Source organism: Eurosta solidaginis, chromosome 1, assembly GCF_040869045.1.
Source record: "Eurosta solidaginis isolate ZX-2024a chromosome 1, ASM4086904v1, whole genome shotgun sequence".
NCBI lineage: Eukaryota > Metazoa > Arthropoda > Insecta > Diptera > Tephritidae > Eurosta > Eurosta solidaginis.
In genome coordinates, this window is record NC_090319.1 from 278,579,552 (window position 1) to 278,601,573 (window position 22,022).

A 22,022-nucleotide genomic window follows, 5' to 3' on the forward strand; every position below is an offset into this window, starting at 1 on the left:
ATCGTACTTGATTGCTCCCCTTATGTAAAGACAAAGCGTGAATATTTCGGTAAGAATGATAGTGAATCCATGTTGGAAGTTTCGGGGATAGATTTTTGTCTCATCCACAAGCATATCTTTACTACTTAATGATAATAAACCGATTTTGCTGTTAGTTAATGGGCATCACCTCGAGTTGTAAAGTGCTCGAGTGAGTCGACTCCGCCTTATTGAAGCAACGGTCTTTAAACTTATCGCTTATAGGGTCCTGTAACAACAAATCACTAACAAACTAGACCTTTCCGACCAGGGCCTTCTTGCCCTCTTCTCCAATTTACCATTATCAATGGAATACTCCACGTACATTCAAGCATTGGGTATAAATACAGCGTAGCCATCGAATATTTGCAGACAAGTACAAATGTATGTGCATACGTACATATGTATGTACAAAGGTATTCGTAATAATCAAACAAAACATTTGACCCCCTTATCCTTGTACATATAACACAAGAACTACATCAACCTACACACTGGTTAAAAGAATGTCGTTAGAGGCTTTCAGCCACCTCAAACAAAAAACTTTTAAAATTCGACACACTTACATACATACATACATTCATTAATATGCACATGCATTCATACATACTTTTTATATGAGCAAGTTAAAAATATTATTTGATTTTTATACTCAGCTGAGCAGAGCTCACAGAGTATATTAATTTTGTTCGCATAACGGTACCCGCTAACGGCATAAACTAATCGAGATAGATATAGACTTCTATATATCAAAATGATCTGAGCGAAAAAAGAAATTCATTTGGCCATGTCCGTCCGTCCGTCCGTAAACACGATAACTTAAGTAATTTTTGAGGTATATTATTGAAATTTGTAAGTTCCTGGGCACTCCTGTCAGATTGCTATTTAAAATGAACGAAATCGTACTATAACCACGCCCACTTTTTCGATACTGAAAATTTCGAAAAACCGAAAAAGTGCAATAATTCATTACCAAAGACGGATATAGCGATGAAACTTGGTAGGTGGGTTGGCCTTATGACGCAGAAAAGAAAACTAGTAAAATTTTGGACAATGAGCGTTGCACCGCCCACTTTTAAAAGAAGGTAAATAGAAGTTTTGCAAGCTGTATTTTAGCATTCGTTGAAGATATCATGATGAAATTTGGCAGGAACGTTACTCCTATTACTATATGTGCGCTAAATAAAAATTAGCAAAATCGGATGACGAACACGCCCACTTAAAAAAAAAAATGTTTAAAGTCAAAAATTATCAAAAAATTGAATATCTTTACAGTATATAAGTAAATTGTGTCAACATTCAACTCCAGTAACGATATGGTGCAACAATATACAAAAATTAGACAAAACATCAAAATGGGCTTGGCTCCGCCCTTTTTTATCCTTACTAAACTTAGTTAACGGACTTATCTGAACTCACTTCATCTTGGTATTAAAAACGGGCGAAATCCGACTATAACCACGCCCACTTTTTCGATATCGAAAATTTCGAAATATGAAAAAAATGCCATAATTCTATACCAAATACGAAAAAAGGGATGAAACATGGTAATTTGATTGGTTTATTGACGCGAAATATAACTTTAGAAAAAACTTTGTAAAATGGTTGTGACATCTACCATATCAAGTAGAAGAAAATGACAAAAGTTCTGCAGGGCGAAATCAAAAGCCTTTGGAATCATGGCGGGAATACTGTTCATGTTATTACATATATAAATAAATTAGCAGTACCCGACAGATGATGTTTTGCATCACCCTGGTCCACATTTTGGTCGATATTTTTAAAACGCCTTCACATATAAAACTAAGGGCCACTCCCTTTTAAAATATTCATTAATACCTTTAATTTCATACCCATGTCATACAAACATATTCCAGGGTTACGCTAGGTTAATTTTCCTACATGGTGATTTTCCCTTATTTTGTCTCCAAAGCTCTCAGCTGAGTATGTAATGTTCGGCTACACCCGAACTTAGCCTTCCTTACTTGGTTTTTGGTATTTTTTTTTTCTTTTTTTTTTTTTTGACACTAACATTTGTTGACATTAGCGTGCGCAGTTTGTAGACCAAATTCCTCTGCTCCGCCTCCTTTTCGAATAAATGAATTTTGGCGGGACCATTTCGTATTGAGCAGAGGCGGCAAAGTTCAGCAAATGTTGTAAAGTTCAAATCACCGTTGTAGACTTCATGTGTTTCTTGCTGTTGTTGTTGCTGCTGCTGCTGTTGATTATGTTGATGCTGTTGTTGTTGTTGTGTGTTGTGTTGCTGGTGCTGGTGCTGGTGCTGATGTTGGTGTTGGTGTTGGTGTTGTGCGTGATGTTGCTGTGTTGATTGTGTTTGTTGTTGTTGCTGTGACTGTTGCGTATTATTAGCGCTCAACATAACTAAGTTTTTCTTTTGCTTGCTGATTGCTGTTATTATCTGTTTACTTTGTTTACTATAGCATTATCGGCTTCCTCATCAGTTGTTTTACATTGAAATCTGCAAAAAAGGAAATACAAAATACAAAAAGTTATGTAGGTACATAAGTACGTATTTGGTATGTTGTAGTTGCTTTCAGTCAAAGAAAACGCGGCCGATATACTTAACTAAGCATAGTGCTTAAAGGTTTCCCTAATCGTTAAACCTTTAGTGATAGTGGTAGATGGTTTAAAGACAGTGAATACTTCTAGTTATATTGAGAATCTTTCATCGTTAGGATTAATTGGGGTTCAATCGCCATAGCGAATTATCACAACTCGCGCTATCCTTGTTTCGCGATAATTGATACCCATTGGGAGCATTAAGAAAGACGAAATCTTTCTCCACCTGCTTCTCACAACTTAGTGGAGATCTCCCTCTTCGTCTGCTTCCAAATGCGCTTATCGTTACTTTACTTTCTTTGCCGGATCGTCATTGTCCATTTGCATAACATCACCCAGCCAACTAAGTATTTAGGCTCTGGATCGTTGCACTATCCTCATATCTGAGTACGGCTTTACGAACAGAACCAGAAACCTTTCGGAGATCTTTTCTCTCAAACATATCCTGATATCACTTTTTGATCAACTCGGAACTAGGTATTTTAGTACTGTTTCGAGATTATTTAAGGACCATATGGGGACGAATTTAGGTTTGTTTAAAAACTAATTTAGGACAATTTTCGCATTACTTTCAGTATGAACTCAAGAATTTTCGTAATCTTTTTATATCATTTGGAAACTAATTGGATTCTTTGTTATAACTATTTTGGGATTAATTTGAGAATTGTGCACCAAATTCGAAAAATACTCATATTGCCCACAAAAATCTAAACAGCGATTAACTAAAAAAACTCAGTGTTTCGATCCGGAGTCTTCTCTATTCAATTCTTAAAAGGGTAGACATTTTATTGGATAGCCAGGCGGCTCTTCGGGCTCTAGGGTCGGTTTAATGTATCTTTAATATTTTGCAAATCGTAACATACGGATAGCATAATGGTTAGTAGACTTCCCCGACGTGGATCGGCAGAAGGGGTTGGTTTCCAGTCCTTATTAACGGTCATATATTTCAGCACCAACTTAAATAAACGGTTTGCAGGCCTCCAAAGTTTCTAGAATGTTTTAAGCTTCATACAGCAAAATTATCTTTGAATAGGACGGATTCACTTCAACCAAATACGTCATTCACTGGGTAGCGGAAGTAAAAATTGCAATGACCATTGGGGCACGGATGGGATTGAAATACAATATTTCGTGTTGCAGTTGGAGTTTTGCGTGGGAGGAAGAATCAGTAAAGCCTAGATGCTGCGATCGTCTAGCGAACTTCCTAAGTTAAATGAAATCTGTTGCACGTAATTAAGGCCTGCCAAAAGGCGTCCTATAACGACGACTTAACAATCCTTGTCAGAGAGAAATTATTTAATACACTGAGGAACATTTTACAAGAATACATTGGTGCCTGGAATAGGAAGTCGAAATAACGCTTTCAACCCTAGTAAAACGTAGCTCATTCTGTTCATGATGAGGTACAAAATTTCACCCTCAATTGGATATTAAGATGCCCTGCTATCAAAGAACGAATGCTGAGGACCCTTAAGCAAGAACCATTCATTGGCCTTATGATATCGCGTTCAAGCCAATTCTCTTATCATGATGTCTGGTCTGGTGAACAGCACTAGTCACCTCTTTCACGGTGAAGAGGATAAAAGTACTGGTTGGATCAGATCCTATCGTACCAATTCGAAGCGCAAAATAGTTGCAGGCTGGATGGCAATACGGCGATACGCAGAATTGAAGCTTGTGAATCAAGGGCAACCCAGCAGATGCCGTTACTGTTATGGATGCTTTAACAGTTAATGAATTCATTATTTACTCATATACATAATCGAGATGCTATCCAAGCACTTAGCTCTGCCACCATTAGATCGAGGCCTGCCATGGATTGCTTAACCTCATTCGCAGTGGCATCGAACTAATTTTTTTAATGAAACTTAAAATAAAAGTGGCTTGGAGAGCATAAGAGTCTCCCTGACAACTCTCACGTATGTACATATGTCTTTTTTAGTGAGCCCCCATCCACGGCGACGGCAGCGTATATTACTGCATAGGTGCACATAAATGGTTTATTATTTATAGTGACATCACGACGACACGCTCCTGCACAGCCGTAAATGACAGTACTCGGCAACGCCATTCATTTTCACCTGATCTACCCACCAAGTATTCCGTATGATAATGATGCCAACTTTTGCCTTCACGAAGACATCATACAGTGCGGGCATCGTTACCTCTCCTTGAATGAGTCCAGATAATTCAGTTATATACTTTCAAATCATAGACTTTAAAACGTTTGCCGTGGTCTTCATCAGAAAAAAAAATATCCTAATAAATTTTTATCAGGGATCCAAACTGTTATTCCTTTGATACTAAAAGTCCTTTAGAAAAAATTATTTTCGGACGTTTAACCTTTTAATCCGAAAAAAAAAATTATTTAATCCACACTTTTGTTTTTTTAAAGACAGAGTAAAAGTCCAAACCTATAACTATGAATGCTCATTAAAATTACTTACTTAATTGGCGCTTAACCATTTAAACGGTTATGGCCGTCCAACAAGGCGCTCCAGTCACTTCTTCGCTCTGCCAACTGGCGCCAATTGGTCACACCAAGGGAGTTTAAATAGTTTTCCACCTGGTCCGGTACTCGCCATCGCCAACGGATAAAGGTCCCTAAATATTTCGAAGAAATTTTCTCTCGAACACTCCCAGACCCGCTTCATCTCACGTTGTCATGGTCCATGCTTCTGCACCATATAGCAGGACGGGTACGATAAGTGACTTGTAGAGCATGATTTTCGTTTGCCGAGAGAGGAATTTGCTTTTCAATTGCCTACCTAGTCCAAAGTAGCATTTATCGGCAAGAGAGATTCTTCGCTGGATTTCAGAGTGGACGTTGTTTTTAGTATTAATGCTGGTTCCCAAATAAACGAAGTAGTTTACTATTTCGAAATTATGAGTACCAACAGTAGCGTGGTTACCGAGGCGCATATGCACTTACTCCTTGCTTGATGACAGCAGGTACGTTGTTTTGTCTTCACTCACCATCTAACCCATCTTTACCGCTTCTTTCTCTAGTTTGGAGTAAGCAGAACTAACGGCGGGGGTGTTCAGGCCGATGAAATCAATGTCATCAGCATATGCCACCAATTGCACGCTCATCAAACTATGGAAAGGAATACATACGTATAGTACTATAGGAGTTGGTTATAGTTTTTTGATGACACATTTTATAGTATTAGTAACAAAAATGTTGAAGTGTCCTTTCAGGCTTCAAATCCGGTTATTTAGGATAATAGATTAGTAAACAAGTAGACAGATTTGGCTGAGCCGTTCCTTAAATATTGTGCCGCACCTTTATAGTGCCCTTTAGAAACAAAAGTTCTTTTATTTTCTATTGATAGTTGTATATAAGACCAACTGAACCTTAATAAGGTTATGTTATGCCTCACATTTTTAGAAATTTCACGCGCCCAACACTTTTATTTAATTTTCTGATCAACGCCCTAGATTGATGAGGAGTGTGATGACTAGTACCTAGGACCTCCCTAATTATTTTCTAGCTTTTAGTATTATTATTACTTAATGTAAGTATTGTTTTCAATAAAACCGTTTAACTTAAACATTTTTTTTAATTATTTTATTTTCAAGTTTTTAGTCTTTATTTAATTGCCCATTATTTCTCATTCTATTTAGTTCATTTAGTGACTCATTATTACAAGGAGTCTTTCCTGACAATTTGTTACAATCTACGTCCGCAATACATAATCCTTCCAAAGACTTTAATCTACTCGGCGAAACAAATGCTTGTCCCTCCTCAAACTCCAAAGCATTTTGATGTCACTTCTACCGGACTGTATATAATATCTGTTCCAAATATGAGCCAAAACGGACCACAAATACGATTTTTATACCCAGTTGAGCAAAGCTCACAGAGTATATTAACTTTGATTGGATAACGGTTGGTTGTACAGGTATAAAGGAATCGATATAGATATAGACTTCCATATATCAAAATCATCAGTATCGAAAAAAAATTCGATTGAGCCATGTCCGTCCGTCCACCTGTCCGTTAACACGATAACTTGAGTAAATTTTGACGTATCTTGATGAAATTTGGTATGTAGGTTCCTGGGCACTCATCTCAGATCGCTATTTAAAGGGAACGATATCGGACAATAACCACGCCCACTTTTTCGATATCGAAAATTTCGAAAAATCGATAAAGTGCGATAATTCATTACCAAATACGGATTAAGCGATGAAACTTGGTAAGTGAGTTGAACTTATAATGCAGAATAGAAAACTAGTAAAATTTTGGACAATGGGCGTGGCACCGCCCACTTTTAAAAGAAGGTAATTTAGAAGTTTTGCAAGCTGTAATTTGGCAGTCGTTGAAGATATCATGATGAAATTTGGCAGGAACGTTACCCTTATTACTATATGTCTGCTTAAAAAAAATTTGCAAAATCGGAGAACGACCGCGCCCACTTTTTAAAAAAAATTTTTTTCTAATTCAAATTTTAAATGAAAAGTTAATATCTTTCCAGTATATAAGTAAATTATGTCAACATTCAACTCCAGTAATGATATGTTGCAACAAAATAAAAACATAAAAGAAAATTTCAAAATGGGCGTGGCTCCGCCCTTTTTCATTTAATTTGTCTAGGATACTTTTAATGCCATAAGTCGAACAAAAATTTACCAATCCTTGTGAAATTTGGTAGAGGTTTAGATTCTATGACGATAACTGTTTTCTGTGAAAAAGGGCGAAATCGGTTGAAGCCACGCCCAGTTTTTATACACAGTCGACCGTCTGTCCTTCCGCTCGGCCGTTAACACGATAACTTGAGCAAAAATCGATATATCTTTACTAAACCCAGTTCACGTACTTATCTGAACTCACTTTGTATTGGTGTAAAAAATGACCGAAATCCGATTATGACCACGCCCACTTTTTCGATATCGAAAATTACGAAAAATGAAAAAAAATGCCATAATTCTATACCAAATACGAAAAAAGGGATGAAACATTGTAAGGTAATTGGATTGTTTTATTGACGCAAAATATAACCTTAGAAAAAAACTTAGTAAAATGGGTGTGACACCTACCATATTAAGTAGAAGAAAATGAAAAAGTTTTGCAGGGCGAAATCAAAAGCCCTTGGAATCTTGGAAGGAATACTGTTCGTGGTATTACAATATATAAATGAATTAGCGGTACCCGACAGATGATGTTCTGGATCACCGTGGTCCACATTTTGGTCGATATCTCGAAAACGCCTTCATATATACAACTACCACCACTCCCTTTTAAAAACATCATTAGTACCTTTAAATTGATACCCATATCGTACAAACACATTATAGAGTCACCCCTGGTCTACCTTTATGGCGATATCTCGAAAAGGCGTCCACCTATAGAACTAAGGCCCACTCCCTTTTAAAATACTCATTATCAGCTTTCGTTTGATACCCACATTGTACAAACGCATTCTAGAGTCACCACTGGTCCACGTTTATGGCGATATCCCGAAAAGGCTTCCACATATAGAAATAAGGCCCACTCCTTTTTAAAATACTCATTAACACCTTTCATTTGATACCCATATCGTACAAAAAAATTCTAGAGTCACCCCTGGCCCACCTTTATGGCGATATCTCGAAAAGGCATCCACCTATAGAACTAAGGCCCACTCCCTTTTAAAATACTCATAAACACCTTTCATTTGATACCCATATCGTACAAACAAATTCCAGAGTCACCCCTGGTCCACCTTTATGACGATATCTTGAAAAGGCGTCCACCTATAAAACTAAGGCCCACGCCCTTTTAAAATACTCATTAACACCTTTCATTTGATACCCATATCGTACAAACAAATTCTAGAGTCACCCCTGGTCCACCTTTATGGCGATATCTCGAAAAGGCGTCCACCTATAGAACTAAGGCCCACTCCCTTTTAAAATACTCATTAACACCTTTCATTTGATACCCATATTGTACAAACGCATTCTAGAGTCACCCCTGGTCCACGTTTATGGCGATATCCCGAAAAGGCGTCCACCCATAGAACTAAGGCCCACTCCCTTTTAAAACACTTATTAACACTTTTCGTTTGATACCCATTTTGTACAAACGCATTCTAGAGTCAACCCTGGTCCACTTTTATAACGATATTCCGAAAAGGCGTCCACCTATAGAACTAAGGCCCACTCCCTTTTAATATACTCATTAACACCTTTCATTTGATACCCATATCGTACAAACAAATTCTAGAGTCACCCCTGGTCCATCTTTATGGCGATATCTCGAAAAGGCGTCCATCTATAGAACTTAGGCCCACGCCCTTTTAAAATACTCATTAATACCTTTCATTTAATACCCATATCGTACAAACAAATTCTAGAGTCACCCCTGGTCCACCTTTATGACGATATCTCGAAAAGGCGTCCAAATATAGAACTAAGGGCCACGCCCTCCTAAAATACTCATTAACACCTTTCATTTGATACTCATATCGTACAAACAATTTCTAGAGTCACCCCTGGTCCATCTTTATGGCGATATCTCGAAAAGGCGTCCATCTATAGAACTTAGGCCCACGCCCTTTTAAAATACTCATTAATACCTTTCATTTGATACCCATATCGTACAAACAAATTCTAGAGTCACCCCTGGTCCATCTTTATGGCGATATCTCGAAAAGGCGTCCATCTATAGAACTTAGGCCCACGCCCTTTTAAAATACTCATTAATACCTTTCATTTAATACCCATATCGTACAAACAAATTCTAGAGTCACCCCTGGTCCACCTTTATGGCGATATCTCGAAAAGGCGTCCAAATATAGAACTAAGGGCCACGCCCTCCTAAAATACTCATTAACACCTTTCATTTGATACTCATATCGTACAAACAAATTCTAGAGTCAGGCCTGGTCCACCTTTATGGCGATATCCCTAAATGGCGTCCATCTATAGAACTATGGCCCACTTCCTCTTAAAATACTCTTTAATACCTTCCATTTGATACACATGTCATACAAACACATTCCAGGGTTACCCTAGGTTCTTTTTACAACGTGGTGATTTTCCCTTACTTTGTCTCCACAGCTCTCAACTGAGTATGTAATGTTCGGTTACACCCGAACTTAGCCTTCCTTACTTGTTTTAATAATAATAATAATAATAAACCCAACGGATTAATACCCTCCAAAGCCCGCCCAACCGACACGAGGGGCGCATCCGCATGACGCACGGATTTGTTTTTGTTTTTGCCGAGTTGTTGATAGGCGGAGGTTTGTTAAGCGTCGAGATCTAAAACTGCTCAGCTACAGAATAAAAATCATCAGCTGAGTATTATATACACAACAGTAGAAAATTATACATATAGTAAATTGTTAAATAAGTTAAGGATTTAGCATATAAAGATTTTTATTTTTTTTTTTTTTTTATTTTGTTACGAGTTAAGATAGGATAGGACAGTTTTCCTTATAGTAAAAAGTGAATCCGTTATATCAAATGAATTCGAGTGAGAGTTAAAATCATAACACAAACACCGGAAAGGTTCATTTAATTCGAAGTTAGTTCTACACTGCCTCAAAAGAAGAGGTTTGTAATGTGTTGACACTCGTGATGGGACATTGAAGTTTACTTCGTTCAAAAGAAAGGGGCTAGAAATTAGTCCATTCAGTAGTTTAGCCATAAATAATACGCCTAGCATTTCTCTACGGCTAGGGAGAGTTGGAAGATTGATAAGCTTTAACCGACTAGTATAAGGTGGAAGATTATGTGCAGAGTCCCAATGAAAATTCCTTAAAGAAAAAAGTAAAAATTGCTTCTGTATTGACTCAAGCCTATCTGCATGAACTTGGTATCGCGGATTCCAGACTGCTGATCCGTATTCTAGTATCGGCCTAACTAATGTGGTAAAAAGGGCTTTGGTTACATAAGGGTCACTAAATTCTTTAGACCATCTCTTCACGAATGATAGAACACCTCTAGCCTTATTGGCAGTAGTCATAATATGAAGGTTGAAACTAAGTTTAGCATCCATCGTAACTCCCAAGTCAACAAAATAATTTACTGATGCAATACAAAAATTATCAATTACGTAAGAGGCTGCTGGCAAATATCTCCGAGAGAGGCACATGAACTTACATTTATTGATGTTCAGCGGCATTGAATTCGCGTTGCACCAAGCAACTAAGCAGTTTAAATCCGCTTGAAGCAATGGACGTTCTTCAATAGACTCATAAGACCTAAAGAGTTTTACATCATCAGCATACATTAAAATTTGGAAGATGACTGCCCTGTGGGACGCCAGAGGGAACATTAATGACCTCTGAAAGAGTATTCTTAAAAATTACTTGTTGCATTCTACCGCAGAGATAAGAAGATATCCACTGAGTGAGACCTGGTTGGAAACCAAGTCGATCCAGCTTGTGGATAAGCAATGAATGGGAAACTTTGTCAAATGCTTTACTGAAATCAGTGTAAATAACATCGGTGTGAAGATTTTCTCTAAATCCATTAGAAACATGCGTTGTGAATTCAAGTAGGTTGGTAATGGTAGATTTGCCTCTACAGAATCCATGTTGAGAGTTTGCAATTAATGCAGAAATGGAAAATGTTAGCTGATTAGTAACAATGGCTGCAAACACCTTTGGAATGGCAGACAATTTTGCAATTCCTCGATAATTTTCTACACATGACCTACTGCCGTTTTTGTGGAGGGATATTAGAAAAGATTCCTTCCAAGCGAAAGGAAAAACTCCATGTTTTAGGGACATGTTGAATAAATCAGTTAGGGGCAGATAAATGTGTTCTGCACATCTTTTAAGAAAACATGTGGGAATTAGATCAGGACCGTATTTATAAGATTCCTTCAAAGAGTTAAATATGTAAGAACCTCTTCTGGAGATATTGATGGAATATTAATTGCATTAAGTGAGTCAAGTTTATACGGGTATTCACTAGACAAAGAAATTATTTCAGCGGAATAGTTAGATTTGAAAAATTGTGCAAATAAATTAGCAATAACTTGATCGTCGCTAGAGAAATCATCATTAAATATCCTTGCGCTACCTAGCGGCGATTTTTTTCATAAGTCGCTTTCTATTCATGTATATATGTATTATGTGTTCCAAATATGGACCAAATCGGACCACAAATGCCATTTTTTGAAATATTTCGATGCATGCGCCACCTGTCAGAGTTTTTTTTCTTATTATTGCATTGTCATCGGGGTTTGACCTATATTCCAAGTTTCAAGCTTGTAACTTGTCGGGAAGTTACTTAAATTTTAATTACAAAATTCGTTCACAGCGGCCGACCGGTCGGCCGCTACACACTACAGAGACTAGCTAAATAAAATGGTTTAAAAAATGATTAGACCAAAAGCTGCTAATTAATATTCACTTCCCCGAAAATCGAAAAAATCGTTTCTCAATTGCTGTGGAATGCCTCTTATAATGTATACAAGCCGATAATCGGTGATGAAACTTACAAAATAGGGCATTCTTAAAACAGACGAATTAGCGCGCTGTCGATTCATTGAATTAGAACCGATGAAAACGAGTTGTTTAGGCACCTCAGAGGTCATACAAAAATGCATTAAACCATCGGTGCACCACTAAGCGAATTTGACGCATCAAGTTTAGAACTTTATGGTTAAGAATGCAGGGCGCCATGTAAAGGGTGCCAGGTAATAATTCGACGCCACCCACTAACCTTGGCGAAAAATCGATATTGCACTTTTCCAATGACACAAAATTCGTTGCAATATCAAAGAAAATGCCAACACAGCGAATGCGTAGATAAGTGAGGGGTGGAAAAAAGTATAGAAAAAGTGCATGAATACGTGAAAAAAATTTAGGTACACTTAAAAGTATATACATTGCAAAATTTTGCGAAAGAATCGCCTTTGAAAGCCAAAAAAAAAACCAAATTAATTTCACGCATCCATCCATAGCACAGTTACCTTTTTCGCATAAAAAATATTTGTTTGCTTTTTCCAAAAAATCGTTATCGAATGCGTTGCAATGCATAGGAATTTCATATTCGATGATCGCAATTGCTGACCCCGCTGACCACTTACTCTGAAGTAAAATTTGCCATTGCACAAAAAGTGTTTACTTCTACTTTTCGTCGTGTTTTTTTCTGGATGTAAGACCCCGTACATAAATTTCACGCTTTTTGTATATATTTTACTATTTGCTTTTTACTTTTTTATTTTTTTTTTATTTTTTGTTTCTCGTTATTAATGCAATTTCACTTCTCAAACCACTTGAAAAAATACTCTGCCACTGACATTCACATTTTCGATTTATTTGCCTTTTTACGCAGCAATCAAATCCTGCAAATATTACACTGAAAATAATTTGTATATTCATTTGCTTCTTTTGCACTAGCGTTATTGTATTGCTATTGTTGTTGTTTTGTGGTCGAAATGCACTTTACACTTTGCAGATTATTAATGCGGCAACTGAATGTTTTGACCAATAAAATTCCGGCCTACTGCCTTCCTGGTATCAGCTGGCCGCCACCTCCAACTTCTGCTGTTGCAAATGCACTAATGTCAAAATAACGTGTCCCAAAATTTATGGTTATCCTATCGTATGATGTCTGCAGTGCGGGAGTGTGGAAAAACTCACCCCAACATAAATTTGATTGGCATTTCCGCGTATGCGCAAGGCAGAAGCCTCGAAGTAGCGATGAAAATCGGTATGAAGGGCAGGTTTTGTTAAAATTTTGTTATGAGCCGTAATGATAGAGCACTCGGATGTGGACAAAAGCGGACATTACAGAACTAAAACATTTATAATAACAATTTGATTTGGAAATACCACTGCTTCCTTATATTCTTAGATTTTGGTTGGTGAAACAAGCCTGAAAGATAAGCAACATTCCTCTAGAACCGAATGTGCCGTACTCGGGATTTTAAGACCTGTCAAAAAAACGTCAACAGGTTGGCCATTAAAGTGTAAAGTCAACTCCTTCCCACACGAATCTACAAATTAAGTGCAACATTGTGTACCCTTTGCTAAAATTCTTTGCTGTACAAACCCAGCAGGAATAATATGCAACGAGCTTTTAAATATTCATAGGTAAGGTTAGGTTAGGTTGAGTAACGGCTGTCCAGTTAAGAAACAGCTCACTTGGACACTTTTATGTTGGTCCGTTGGGTTAACACATACTCTAACAATGAAAGTGGCTTCCAGTTATTCAGCGAATAAGGCACACATCGATCTCGGAAATTTTGTTCTGAGAGTTGAGCACGTCCCGACCGAGATGTGTACGCCTCGTCCTCGCAAAGGTTGAACAGCTAAGCATAAAGTGACTGGATGATTCCACCTCATCGTATTCCTTGCAACAGTTGGGTAAGACGTAGTAAGTGTTGACCCAGCGGGGTAGGGAACTTAGAATATACCCGCGGTACGTATGCCTGTCTTAAGAGGCGACTAAAATACCAAATTGATTCAAGGGGTTGTGTAGCGCAACCCTCTTAAGGGGCTGTCAGCGCAATTTTTAGCTTCTTCAACCCAATTGTCAACCTTACCTACCCATGGCGAATCCTGCTTCTTTAACAGCCGAGGCCCTGGCGACCCCAAGTTCCTCATGGATCTAGCGGGTGGGAAAGCGGTATGGCCTAGGAGGTTTCATGTGGCCAAAATAAATCGTTCCCGAGGTGACCGGGCTAGTACCCCTTAATGGTGCTTGTTACCGGAACATACCGGATCTGCATCCGGCAATGTACCTTCAACATCATTAACGTAGTAAGTGTAGTAAAACGTACCGCAGAAATAGTGCTCAGTGCGCTTTTAACACTCCAATAACTATTGGAAAGATGAGCTTTTCTCAACAACGGGACAGAAAGACCTCGACATATAGTAAAAAGCATTCCATAGCACAATTTTGCTATCATTGCGTTTACGAAAGGGCAATCACTTTAAATTTTTTGGAGACCCATACTTTATAGTGACCATAAGAGGTAGTCAATTCTTCCATATTCCAATGACATCACAACATTTACTGGATTGAGGTTGTCGTCTCCGCTTTTGTTACTTTGGCGCTAATTGAGTCAAGAAGCATAGAACAAGTGGCCAGTGGAGTCCCGAACTCTCCACTGACAAACCCGTTCAATTCGCGCGTACCTATCCGCGCCAAGAGATCAGCCGGATAATTGTCAGGGATGTCCTCACACCCCCGCATTCACAGAAAGTAGTTGAATGACATAGAAAGTGAGGTCAAGCAATTTTCCTAGGTAGCCAGGAACCGACTATTATTTTTTTTTTTTGTCCTTAAATAAGCAATTTACTACTTGTTTAAGGGTTTTAGAACGTCCAGACTCTTGCAGGAGAAGGCCGCTTGGCTGGATGTTGTGCTCGTAAATGGAAAGACTGACATCAACATCATACGGGAAACGCAATAGACGCGGCAATGTAGATTTATAATACGAACTTGCGTCACCTATCGTAGTTTACATAAGAAGGGAAGCGCAATTGAAGCCACATTGCTCCTTCAGTAGTGGAAAGAAGACTTCGCTGCCTACTACTATCGTTGCGGCCGACGTGAATAAGAACCCTTTATATTAAAAACTGCAAAGATACGTGATTTTATCGACAGGGTGGGCAAGGAAGGGGTCTTTGGTCCTGCAGTCGAACAATTTGGTCTCCAGGTTTATAACGAAAAAGTCTACGCGACGGAGAAGGTTCACCATATGAGATTTGACTACCATATTTTTGTCAGCTTCAAAGCAGCTTTCGACAGCGCCGAAAAAAGATGCTTATTGTCTGAAGTTTGAACTTAAGCCCTCTGCAGAGATTACACGGCTTTTCGAAATGACGTTGAGCAACACCATCATCTCCGTAAGCTTTGAGAAGACCTCTCCGATGTCAAACGTGACTTAAGACAAGGCGACTGGACAAGAATCTTTAGCACCAGATTCAACCGCAATGGCCTTAAGAAACGAAGTTCGGGCTTCTCATGGATAAAAACGCAAAAAAACTACGCGATATGGAAAACTAGGGTTACCCGAAGTACTTGATTTGATCAGAAAGAATAACATGTGTATTTGCGCCTTTGTCATCCACGTCACTGTTGAAACAGCTAATTACTCTAGTCAACAATCACTTGTTTGAACTCAGTAGGGAATTTAAAAGTTGAGTCTTCTTTTGACAAGGAGACCTCCTGATAGTGCCTTCTCAGGCTCATGCCGCCATCGGTTTTGCCAACCAACAAACCCGCAAAGCGTCTCAGTGTTGACATGGCAACATATTCGCAAAGTTACTGATGGTAGATTTGAAGGCCGTGGGAGGCCTCTAGAGGCTCCTTGTGACACTCCATCGAGACTGTAATAGTCGTATCGTATGTGGCAACATTACTATACCGCGATTTTTATTGCGCTTACCAATTTTCCGCAAGAGAAGACAATAACCTTTATACGGGTGGGTGTCACTGCAGGTGTTTCAAGTGCTGTCGATCGATCAGGATAGACATGGAACCAAGGGCGTGGCTGGAAAGTCTCGAAGACGATGTGCAGGTCTCATGGTCTGAATGTAGGCTCACGATGGGTATTCTGACTGGACACTGCCTTCTGGCGTCACATGTTTTAAAATTAGCCTAGTCAGTGATAGTAGCTATATGAAATGCGGATTGAGTAATTTGCTCTAGTCTTACGATCGGCAGAAAAACTGCAGCTATTCGGGTTGAGATAGCTATCAGATCTAGAAGCAGCATGTAGCATAGGTCCTAGAAATCTTTATCTCTTTGCAAAGAGGACGGAGGTCTTTTATAGCGTAGGTGCTGGTTTTTGATAGGGATTTCCATGTTGGTCGTTGAGCAAACTTCTGGCAACACTTTGGACTCATTCAGCCTATGTGAGGTCCTCACAGGCCGGCCGGTCAACCTAACCTAACCCTGTGAGGCCACGTAAAGCACACAAAAGTGGAAAGATTGGGTAATGTTTAAGATATAAACCCGTCATATTGGAGAGCTAAGACCAAATCTACCATCATAATTGGCGATCGGGCCGTTATCAGCGTCGAAATGTATAGGATTACATAAATGGCATTGCCAGATCCTGCTATCATTATACTCAGCTGAGCAGAGCTCACAGTGTATATTACTTTTGTTCGCATAACGGTAATCCGTAACGGCATAAACTAATCAGATAGATATAAACTTCAAATTGATCTGGGCGAAAAAGGAAATTCATTTAGCCATGTCCGTCCATCCGTCCGTCCGCCCGTCTGTCCGTTAACACGATAACTTGAGTAAATTTTGAGGTATCTTGATGAAATTTGATATGTAGGTTCCTGGGCACTAATCTCAGATCGCTATTTAAAATAAACGAAATCGGACTATAATCACGCCCACTTATTCGATATCGAAAATTTCGAAAAATCGAAAAAGTGCGATAATTCATTACCAAAGACGGTTAAAGCGGTGAGACTTGGTAGGTGGTTTGACCTTCAGACGCAGAATAGAAAATTAGTAAAATGTTGGGCAATGGGCGTGACACCGCCCACTTTTAAAAGAAGGTAACTTAAAAGATTTGCAAGCTGTAATTCGCAGTCGCTGAAGATATCGTGATGAAATTTGGCAGGAACGTTACTCCTATTGCTATATGTGTGCAACATAAAACCTAGCAAAATCTGATGACGAACACGCCCACTTTAAAAACAAAATTAAAGTAAAATTTTACAAAAAAATTGAATATCTTTACAGTATATAAGATCGCGGGTTCGAATCGAGCTCAAGGCCTAACAATAATTTTTTATCATTAATATTGTTATGATAAATTTTTTCTTAATTGAAAAAATTTTTTTAAATTAGAATAGAAGAAAGAAAAAATTTTAGACAACTGCCAAAGCTCGTTGTATAGATCCATTTCGGGAACTGCTAAATTCCTTCATCGGCAACGTTTAGGCGCCGCTGCTATAACCATTCAGCCATCACAGCGGTTTTTTGTTTGTCTTCATTAATCCTACTTCTATTCTGTTTCGTGCCAATTGATATTCACAACACTGCGACATCTGTTGCAGAATGGCTGTGAAAATTGGACTTGTTTGTTGGCAATGCCGCCATAGTGTCATAATTTATTGACACTTTTTTTTCCCCGTGCTCTGGGATGTATTAACAATTTTTGTTGTTATATCGGCCTACTGATTTTAAGATCGCGGGTTCGAATCGAGCTCAAGGCCTAACAATAATTTTTTATCATTAATATTGTTATGATAAATTTTTTCTTAATTGAAAAAATTTTTAAATTAGAATAGAAGAAAGAAAAAATTTTAGACAACTGCCAAAGCTCGTTGTATAGATCCATTTCGGGAACTGCTAAATTCCTTCATCGGCAACGTTTAGGCGCCGCTGCTATAACCATTCAGCCATCACAGCGGTTTTTTGTTTGTCTTCATTAATCCTACTTCTATTCTGTTTCGTGCCAATTGATATTCACAACACTGCGACATCTGTTGCAGAATGGCTGTGAAAATTGGACTTGTTTGTTGGCAATGCCGCCATAGTGTCATAATTTATTGACACTTTTTTTTCCCCGTGCTCTGGGATGTATTAACAATTTTTGTTGTTATATCGGCCTACTGATTTTAAGATCGCGGGTTCGAATCGAGCTCAAGGCCTAACAATAATTTTTTATCATTAATATTGTTATGATAAATTTTTTCTTAATTGAAAAAATTTTTAAATTAGAATAGAAGAAAGAAAAAATTTTAGACAACTGCCAAAGCTCGTTGTATAGATCCATTTCGGGAACTGCTAAATTCCTTCATCGGCAACGTTTAGGCGCCGCTGCTATAACCATTCAGCCATCACAGCGGTTTTTTGTTTGTCTTCATTAATCCTACTTCTATTCTGTTTCGTGCCAATTGATATTCACAACACTGCGACATCTGTTGCAGAATGGCTGTGAAAATTGGACTTGTTTGTTGGCAATGCCGCCATAGTGTCATAATTTATTGACACTTTTTTTTCCCCGTGCTCTGGGATGTATTAACAATTTTTGTTGTTATATCGGCCTACTGATTTTAAGATCGCGGGTTCGAATCGAGCTCAAGGCCTAACAATAATTTTTTATCATTAATATTGTTATGATAAATTTTTTCTTAATTGAAAAAATTTTTTAAATTAGAATAGAAGAAAGAAAAAATTTTAGACAACTGCCAAAGCTCGTTGTATAGATCCATTTCGGGAACTGCTAAATTCCTTCATCGGCAACGTTTAGGCGCCGCTGCTATAACCATTCAGCCATCACAGCGGTTTTTTGTTTGTCTTCATTAATCCTACTTCTATTCTGTTTCGTGCCAATTGATATTCACAACACTGCGACATCTGTTGCAGAATGGCTGTGAAAATTGGACTTGTTTGTTGGCAATGCCGCCATAGTGTCATAATTTATTGACACTTTTTTTTCCCCGTGCTCTGGGATGTATTAACAATTTTTGTTGTTATATCGGCCTACTGATTTTAAGATCGCGGGTTCGAATCGAGCTCAAGGCCTAACAATAATTTTTTATCATTAATATTGTTATGATAAATTTTTTCTTAATTGAAAAAATTTTTTTAAATTAGAATAGAAGAAAGAAAAAATTTTAGACAACTGCCAAAGCTCGTTGTATAGATCCATTTCGGGAACTGCTAAATTCCTTCATCGGCAACGTTTAGGCGCCGCTGCTATAACCATTCAGCCATCACAGCGGTTTTTTGTTTGTCTTCATTAATCCTACTTCTATTCTGTTTCGTGCCAATTGATATTCACAACACTGCGACATCTGTTGCAGAATGGCTGTGAAAATTGGACTTGTTTGTTGGCAATGCCGCCATAGTGTCATAATTTATTGACACTTTTTTTTCCCCGTGCTCTGGGGCATTGCCAACAAACAAGTCCAATTTTCACAGCCATTCTGCAACAGATGTCGCAGTGTTGTGAATATCAATTGGCACGAAACAGAATAGAAGTAGGATTAATGAAGACAAACAAAAAACCGCTGTGATGGCTGAATGGTTATAGCAGCGGCGCCTAAACGTTGCCGATGAAGGAATTTAGCAGTTCCCGAAATGGATCTATACAACGAGCTTTGGCAGTTGTCTAAAATTTTTTCTTTCTTCTATTCTAATTTAAAAATTTTTTCAATTAAGAAAAAATTTATCATAACAATATTAATGATAAAAAATTATTGTTAGGCCTTGAGCTCGATTCGAACCCGCGATCTTAAAATCAGTAGGCCGATATAACAACAAAAATTGTTAATACATCCCAGAGCACGGGGAAAAAAAAAGTGTCAATAAATTATGACACTATGGCGGCATTGCCAACAAACAAGTCCAATTTTCACAGCCATTCTGCAACAGATGTCGCAGTGTTGTGAATATCAATTGGCACGAAACAGAATAGAAGTAGGATTAATGAAGACAAACAAAAAACCGCTGTGATGGCTGAATGGTTATAGCAGCGGCGCCTAAACGTTGCCGATGAAGGAATTTAGCAGTTCCCGAAATGGATCTATACAACGAGCTTTGGCAGTTGTCTAAAATTTTTTCTTTCTTCTATTCTAATTTAAAAATTTTTTCAATTAAGAAAAAATTTATCATAACAATATTAATGATAAAAAATTATTGTTAGGCCTTGAGCTCGATTCGAACCCGCGATCTTAAAATCAGTAGGCCGATATAACAACAAAAATTGTTTACAGTATATAAGTAAAATATGTCAACATTCAACTCCAGTAATGATATGGTTCAACAAAAATAAAAGAAAATTTCAAAATGGGCCTGGCTCCGCCCTTTTTCATTTAATTTGTCTAGAATACTTTTAATGCCATAAGTCGAACAAAAATTGACCAATCCGTCTGTCCTTCCGCTCGGCCGTTAAAACGATAACTTGACCCAAAATCGATATACTTTACTAAACTTAGTTCACGTACCTATCTGAACTCACTTTATCTTGGTATTAAAAATGGGCGAAATCCGACTATGACCACGACCGCTTTTTCGATATCGAAAATTTGGAAAAATAAAAAAATGCCATAATTCTTTACCAAATACGAAAAAGGGATGAAACATGGTGATTGGATTAGTTTTTTGACGCAAAATATAAATTTGGAAAAAACTTTGTAAAATGGGTGTGACACCTACCATATTAAGTAGAAGAAAATGAAAAGTGAAAAGTTCATGGCAGGAATACTGTTCGTGGTATTATATTGTGACGAATTAATCATTATGTCTGCACACATACATGCGGGGCAACAGAGAGAGATATTCACAAGCGCATGTTATCATCAGCCGCTCACATATACACGCATATGGATACAAATTGCAAATATACGTGTATATAGCTCATAAACAAGCATCAGGTTCACGAAATTGCTAGACCTTACGAGAAATGGGTGAACGAGGAAACCGAAGAGTATAAAAGCGGCACAGGCTGAAGCATGAATAATGAGTTTCATTTGAGCTATCAATCAGTTTGGTTGTTAAGCAAGCTAGTTGCAAAGTTTAAGTGTTATTGTGAAGTACTTTAATAAAGGCCATTTTTCCATTATTCAATATTGGAGTTATTTATTCAACAGTTTAGTGATTCGAACTTAGCAGAAGGGCAAATAAGAGGATTTGCAAGTAATTCGTTACAATTGGTGTCAGAAGTGGGATTGTTGAATAAATTCCAGAGGACAACAAGGACATGGCAAAGTTCAGTGAATTGAAGATCCAGCAACTGAAGAAGGAGTTGGAGAGCCGTGGATTGAATACAACCGGCATTAAACTCGAACTTCAGGCACGACTACGAGAGGCAATGGAATTAGACGGAATTGACGTGGAAGAGTATGACTTTCATCTTGAAGGCGAGGAAACAACAAAAATGGAAGAGACAGTTACGCAGCAGTTACGAGCACAGACTTGAACATGATTTTGGCTGCAATATCTGCTCAAACATCGACAGTGGCTTCTCAACTGGAATCGCAAAAGACAGATATAACATCTCAGCTGGCATCTCAACTAGAAGAACAGAAAACGTATATGTCATCACAGATGGAATCGCAGGAGAACCGTATAACATCGAAGATTGAAGCACAAGAGGCACGAATATCCCAAATGTCGGGACAAATATCAGCGCAGATCTCTGCACAACTGAAAGAGCAAGAAGGACGTATTTCTTTGAAGATGGAGGCGCAAGACACAAAAATTTTGCAACTTGAGAACAAAATCGATGCTGAGATTGAAAAATTGCGAAGTCATATATAGGAGTTGCAACTAATTCGCCCAGTTATTTTAGCAAGCAATACGAAGGTAAAAACTCCATCTTTTGACGGCACTGTTCCTTTCCAGGTGTTTAAGATTCAGTTTGAGAAGACCGCAGCAGTGAACAACTGGAGTGCTGAAGATAAAGTTGCTGCACTATTCGTGGCATTGAAAGGATCTGCTGCTGAAATCCTACAGACTATTCCCGAGGGAGAGTGGAACAACTACGAAAC

General features: G+C 38.2%; 1 protein-coding gene across 1 annotated transcript in view; it reads right to left on the reverse strand.

The window, feature by feature from the left end:
* Positions 1-13,085, reverse strand: part of LOC137237368 (uncharacterized) — a 40,401-nt gene extending 27,316 nt beyond the window's left edge. Inside the window, 2 exon segments of the mRNA XM_067760913.1 lie at positions 2,051-2,497; positions 12,515-13,085. Of these exon segments, the coding sequence (XP_067617014.1) occupies positions 2,051-2,398 (348 nt within the window). The 5' untranslated portion in view covers positions 2,399-2,497; positions 12,515-13,085.
* Between the last annotated feature and the right edge of the window lie 8,937 nt (positions 13,086-22,022).